This window comes from Nicotiana tabacum, chromosome 19, assembly GCF_000715075.1.
Source record: "Nicotiana tabacum cultivar K326 chromosome 19, ASM71507v2, whole genome shotgun sequence".
In the NCBI taxonomy this organism is placed as follows: domain Eukaryota; kingdom Viridiplantae; phylum Streptophyta; class Magnoliopsida; order Solanales; family Solanaceae; genus Nicotiana; species Nicotiana tabacum.
Window position 1 is genome coordinate 137,630,111 of NC_134098.1, and position 6,684 is coordinate 137,636,794.

Consider the following 6,684-nt stretch of genomic DNA (forward strand, 5'->3'; position numbering starts at 1 on the left):
AAGAAAAAGAATAGGTAGAAGTGAGCCCAGGTGCTGAGATAAACTAGCTCAAGTTGGGCTGCAGCTACCAATATCTTCATCTTATCTTCAGTTGATCCACCTAATCATGCCACACAACCTAGATTCACCATTCGGGCTTTCCCTTTCTTGCCCTAAGAGAAACTTATATCCATGTGAAACTAGTTGTATGAATATCTTGTGCAGTATCTTGTTTTATCAGTTTTCATTATTTTAAGGGCTATACTGGTTGAAATAGTAATAATGTCAAAGAGATTTTCACTTTTCCAGGAATGATCAAAATAAGTAAATAACTAATAATCATTTCAAAAAGATGAAAAGATGCTGATATGTCATATACACATGCAAAAGTAGAGTTTATAAACTTCTTCTAATCCTCACAATGTTAATTTGCGGACAGAAACTTTGATGAATAGTTGAACATTGCAAATGTCTAAGTTCACTAATGCAACTGACACTACCACAGAATTATACAATTGTAGTATTAGCAACATCATTATAGAGCTAGCAACTATCAAATATATGTCCACCAATTAGGTATTAAATATAAGTGAGCTTCTGCCAATCCCCAACTTGCAGTTTTTATGTTTTCTGCCAGTAATATAACATACCCAGTCTGGGTCTTCTAATTATTTTTAAAAGAAAATCTGAACTTTTGCGAAACCGATATCTGAATGACAATTACAAGTAACAATAGCATAACCTATGTACTTAACAGAACACTCTCAGATGAGTCCCATTAAACTGATACAAACATTTATACACAGTTCAAAAAAGAAATGAATACTAGTTCATGAGAGTACCAATTCACCAATAGCAAAGTGAACTGCTTCACATTATTGCATTTTTCAAATTTCCCCCAAGCAATGACATTAGGCCACCACCATGAACTCTGCCCTCTGGGACAACAAACTCAAAGTTGTTGTTTGTGTTGCTTCTTCCAATCCCAAGGTCGGTGCTTCTATCGTCCTGCTTCTCTGAAGTTAAGGGGTTAGAACAAGTTGATAAGGCCTTCATTGACAAGGGAACCAATACTTGTGGTGGTATAAGTTGCTGCCTTTCAGCTGGCTTCCCGAGTGAATGAACTGAATCTGAGACCATGCTCACCATAGAAGAGGAACGATTGTTCTTCTCAAAAGTGGTCTTCACGGGGGAGGCAGCAGGGACCAGTCCATGGAAAAGTCCTGGTCCAATCATGCCTCCTTTATTAGCATTCCTCCCATGTAACAAGCTGCTGTGAGCAGCACATAGCCCTCCTCTTCCCCTAGCAAACTTCTCACATTTCCCCTCTCCCCAGCTGCAACGCTTACCACCACCATGAGCCTTGCAAAAGTCAGTACTACCTTGAGCACTCTTTCCACAGTTTTCAAACTTGCAACGTTTCCCTCCTCCGTGCTTAACACAACAATCTGTACGCCCTCGAGCACTCTTAGTGCATCCTGGAACAGCACACCTCTTCCCACCACCATGTGCAACACAGAAATTCGTGCCTCCATGTACACTTTTGGGGCATATCCCACCACCATCAAAGAGACACCGTTTTCCGCCACCATGTGCTTTGCAAAGAGGCGTACTCCCTTCGGCTCCTTTGGTGCAGCCAGCAAATATGCAACGCTTTCCACCACCATGTGCTTTGCAGTACAAAGTGCTTCCCTGTGCGCCCTTTGCACAACTAGGGTATTGGCAACGGCGTCCACCACCATGGGAAATGCACAAGCCAACTTTCCCCTCGGCACTACGAGTGCATCCTTCCACACTGCACCGCTTCCCCCCACCGTGCTTGATGCAAAGGCCTGACCTGCCACGTGCTGCTCTGGTGCAACCTCCAGTAAAACTACAGCGCCTCCCACCGCCATGTGCTATGCAGTAATCGGTCTTACCTTCTGCACTTTTAGTGCATCCCAGGTGATCACACCTCTTCCCTCCTCCATGGGCCTTACAGTAGGCGGTCCTACTCTCAGCACCTTTGTTGCATCCAGGTTTTTGGCATCTCTGTCCTCCGCCATGTCCAATGCAAAGACCTGTTGCTCCTCGAGCTCCTTTGGGACACCCCGGAAACTTGCATCTCTTGGGATTGGTTGTCTTGCGTGAGGATGTAGCCATTGTCGTTGGTTCGGACATGGTACTCATTGAGTAATCAGAGATACAAGAAGGTTCAGAGCTCAGCTCAGGGAGATGGAAATGCGATTTTGCACCCAGCTCCAAAAGTTCCTTGTTTTGGAAGGATAGTTGGTTGTTTTCAATTCTTGGAGCAAGAAGAAGTGAAGGCATGTATCCACCCGACTTCTTGGCCGTTGTAGAACCTTCATCCAGGACAGGGATCGCTGGTCTATTTCCACCCGAAGATAGCTGATCGAGATGATGAGGTGCACCAGCAGTACTCTGAGTGATAGCAGAAAAATCAAGTGCATTGGAAATTTCATCAGTACTCCCAGAGAGGCCAAGTTTGAGGATTGAATCACCCTCAGATGATAGCCCCTGATTCAGCAAGGCTGTAAACCCTTTATTTTTATTAGCTCCACCAGGGTAATAATCGTCGGAAAACATTGTAGGTGTTGGGCCCAAACCAAGTACCAATTTAAACCCATCATCAACAGCATTCTGTTGCATAACATGGCTTCTACTGCTGGTTCCACTGCCTCCAAATCTGATAAACTCATTTCCTCCATAACCAAAGCAATCCAATCTTAATGTTGTATCACTCCGTGTGAGCTCGACATCTGGAACAAGGCACATATTTTTCTCATTAAGATCATTGGATGTTATCAAACTATATTAGGGAAAAGCTGACCTGAAAATAATTAACTGAATAATTTATTCACATATTAATGGAGAAAACCCAAAAATCAAAAGAAAGAAAGCAAGTAAAGTAAGTCCTAAATGAGCTACCTCCTCCACTCACAAACCCTGATGTGTCTGATCGATCCATTTTATCTAATCTTGTAGAGGGGAATCAAGAGTTGTGTAAATGCTCTTATATACAAACTGATGAGGAAGATACTAAAAGACAATAGCAGATCATGTCTCACAGTAGAGAGTCTTAGTTGAAAAACCTGAAAAAACAGAAAACGGGATGTCAGAATTCGTGAAATACAAAAGATATGGGAGATGGAAAGGTTTCCCCCTTCAAGCATAATTTGAAGAATCACATCCTTGAGCGATGTCAATTCCATCATGAAGATACATTTAAAGACTTAAACAACAAGAATACAGATGGCAAAATTGCAACTTTATCTGCTTTTCTCTTGTTAACATATCAAGGACAAGTTGCATGCCACATATATAAAAGTTAATAATAAAGAGCTCAGATTGACATTTGAAAGTTGAATGTTGTAATACGTGCGGAAAGAAAGAGAGATAACAACAGAATCAAAGGGCAGAAAGATAGAGGTAGGAAGGAGGATTTAAAGAATTCAGATAATAAGTGCTAGCATTACAAACAAGGTATATTACTTGCTACAACTTAAGAAGTTTTCACAACAGTCCACATCAACCTCACCATTAATGTCATCTATAGAATCGGCATAATCTTTCCATGGCCTAGAAACTTATTCTGAATATGTTACATCACAAACAGAGGGCCTCAAATTCTTAAAGGTATAGGGTATTAAGGTGCTTCCTTTTCCAAGTGAATTTCTACTCTTTCATGCCTTGAAGTGTGGAAAAAGGAAGATCTCTTCTCTAAAGATGTGAGAAAGAATCCTCAAACACATAATATCCAGAATCAAATAATTCAATATACAATTGTAACTGAAGAAAACAAACAAACAAACAACAACATACCCAGTGCACTGAAAAAAACAAAAGAATTTTAAAACTATTACATAACAGGATACATGAGAGTATCAAATATATCCGGGCATTTGCAAGTGACCTAAAGTCACCTACACTGAGAATAGAAGACAGCGGCACTTAATTCTACCAGTCCCATAAATCAATAAACGTTGGGAAACAATTTTAAGGACCATATATTGATTTAATGGTGTCAAATGTTACCATTAAAAACTGTTAAGAAGAATGTTAAATGCCCATTTCTTGGATTATAATCAGGATTTCTAAAAATAAGGCTTATAAGCATCATATATGTCAAGCTATCCGTTCAGTAATAACTTAGTAAAATTGTAAGTATTGAAAATGGTACAAGATGGCTGCTCTTAATCTAACCAGGTCCATAACTCTGTAACATTGAGCAAAAACTTTTGAGGATCGTCAGAGTTATTTAATACTTTTAAGAAGAGTGTTAGGGTATCCATTTTCTAGTGTTTTTAATCAATAAACCATTTCCCAGCACAGGCATCAACCCTTCTATCTCATGTCTTTGAAGATCCTAGACTACAACACTTAAGTTACCACAGAACAAGATCCTTTTATTTTCTTGCTTCTTTTGCCAGGTACAGTTTAAAACCACTTTGGGGTTGACCTTTAACTTCAGTGCTAGCTACACCATACTTTCCTATTTTCTAACAGATTGATAGGACTTGTAATCCTGCACACCAAAAGAAGAAGAAGAAAAAAAAGGAATAAATTCTCCACTCTCTGATCAACAAATCTGATATATCTCCACACTTGTAGCAATTTGCCGTGCTGCTATTATACTGTTTTATACCATAAGAGGATATAATTCCATACTTTTGATTGGAATTTGAGGTGTAAAAGAAAGATGTTAAAAACTAATATTGACAAGGAAGCAAATTGTTCAAGACTCATTCTTGCAACTCAATTTATGGCCATCTCCAATAAAAAGTATGTTAACTCCAAGATTTCCTTGAATTCATTCACCCTCTTGAGTATGAAAGAAAACCAACCACTAGAAAACGGGATCTACAACAGAAACTCCAAGAACATAGATTCAAAACGTTGGCCGTGTTAATCAATTAAGTATTTTAACAAGACTTAGATATAATAAAAGATGTAGGCACGAGCAAAGGTAAAAAGAACCAAAAAGGGAAAGCTATTCAATTACATAGTTTCCAATTTAAGCACACTGCAACTGACAAAAGGAAAAAGTCAAGTCTTTCTATACATAATAAGGAGAAAAATAGAATTTGGTTGTTCTACTAAAAATGCAAAAACCAGGAAACTTTAGCTGTCTATGCAGGAATATTGAGCAATAAAACAGAGCAAGGCAGAGCTACTGTAAACGGAAATATAATAAAACAGCAATTAATGAGTTTCACTCCTATAATTAATCAATATAGGACAACACAGAATTATCAACAAAACAAATATAACTCAATTGAAGGTATTGAAATGAGAAGAAAAAAAAGAACATAGAGATTGAAGAATGAAAATAAAGAATTCAAGAAAAATACCCTTTAGAGAAAATATCCATTTCAGCAAAGCTGACAATTTCAAGAATCAATTGAAGCCATCCTTTCAGAATTTAGTATTCTTCTTCTAGAACTAGAAAGAGAAACTGAAGAACTGAAACCTTGTTCAGCTCCAACAAAGTGGAGTAAAAAGAAAAATAAGAAAAGGAGAAGAGAAGAGAAAGACAATAATTTCGGTGTTGTTTTGATAAATAGAGCTAAATTTGATATGTCAACCTCTTTATTATTGATCAAACGTCACCCAAAGGGATTCTTGTTGGATTCCAATTTTCCAATTTTGCCCTTTATTTATTTTTTTCAATGCTCAAAACATTTGATATTTAAAATTTACTGATTTCATTAACTCCAAATTTTATTTGATAAGATTACACAAGAGAAAAGGTACCTCCTAATAAAAAAAAATTATTCTAATTATGAAGTGATTCCAAATATTTCACCATATTGATGCTCTTTATCGTCAATAGCACAACAACTGTATTCTGTGGACGGTTTTAAGCAAACGACTCATTGATATGAACGCTGCTTACTTTTAAGTGATAGAGACATTTTATTTATTTACCATTTTGCCCTAATTGAAGTTCAAAAAGGGAACAAAGGGCAAGGGTTTAGCTGTAAATTTACAAAAAAATTATAATTTGAAGGTCACACTCAGATGACATAAGCAATATCAGTGGAAATTTGTGGTCTATGTGAATTTGTCGTGTCATACCCAAAATATTTCAGAGCTTTTACCCGAAAAAATCTATAGAGCAGCTGCCATAGTACGGTTTTCTAGTTAGCGGCTCCTGACGTAAGAAAAAACCTGTTCGGCATTTTCGTAATTGTATACTCTTCCATTCCCAGATTGTTTCATTTATTTTGGACCATTTCTCTTTTTCTCTGTCATTAAAAATTTGACATGTTTACTTACTTTCTTAAATCATTTTAACCTTATCATGACTTGCTGTAAACTTCATTTACTACAAATTACTGTATAAGTGACCATATCCTATGTGTACGGAATAATCAATTTTTATCATATATTTTTCACATTATATTTTAATATAAAAAATTAAATTATTTAATTTGATTTAAACAATGAATTCGAATACAAAATTTATTTTAAGTATCAATTAAAGGCCTACTGACCAAAATTTCGGTATGACGTCAATCACACAACAATTAAAAAAAAATAATGGCACGAGGCCTCCTCATTCCCCATTCGCAGCATCCAAAAGGAAACAGTTTGGAATCTAGTTTACTGCCAGCTAATGAGAATTCACATTCGTTGATTCCCCCACCCCCACCCCACAATAATTGCGATTCCAAGAATCTTTTCTTTCCCTTAATTTTGCTT

The 6,684-nt window shown here is 37.2% G+C and overlaps 1 protein-coding gene across 6 annotated transcripts; it reads right to left on the reverse strand.

The window, feature by feature from the left end:
- Positions 1-650: 650 nt before the first annotated feature.
- On the reverse strand, positions 651-5,831 carry LOC107785364 (uncharacterized). Of its 6 annotated transcripts, none has more exons than XM_075238708.1 (4): positions 5,331-5,537; positions 4,183-4,504; positions 2,908-3,071; positions 651-2,738 (listed from the first exon to the last, which is right to left on the reverse strand). In XM_075238708.1, the coding sequence occupies exons 3-4, from the start codon at positions 2,945-2,947 to the stop codon at positions 850-852; spliced, it is 1,929 nt and encodes a 642-aa protein (XP_075094809.1). In that variant the 5' UTR covers positions 2,948-3,071; positions 4,183-4,504; positions 5,331-5,537; the 3' UTR covers positions 651-849. The 6 variants fall into 6 exon arrangements, with proteins under 6 accessions (XP_075094809.1, XP_075094810.1, XP_016462135.1 ...); XM_075238709.1 differs by having other exon boundaries at positions 651-2,809; positions 4,439-4,504; positions 5,331-5,534; XM_016606649.2 differs by having other exon boundaries at positions 4,439-4,504; positions 5,331-5,517.
- Between the last annotated feature and the right edge of the window lie 853 nt (positions 5,832-6,684).

Coding starts and splice junctions, on each gene's coding strand:
- LOC107785364 (XM_016606647.2), bottom strand. CDS start 2,947: ATGGATCGATCAGACACATCAGGGTTTGTGAGTGGAGGAG. Junction 2,739..2,907: donor AGGGTTTGTGAGTGGAGGAG/GTAGCTCATTTA, acceptor GCCTTGTTCCAG/ATGTCGAGCTCACACGGAGT.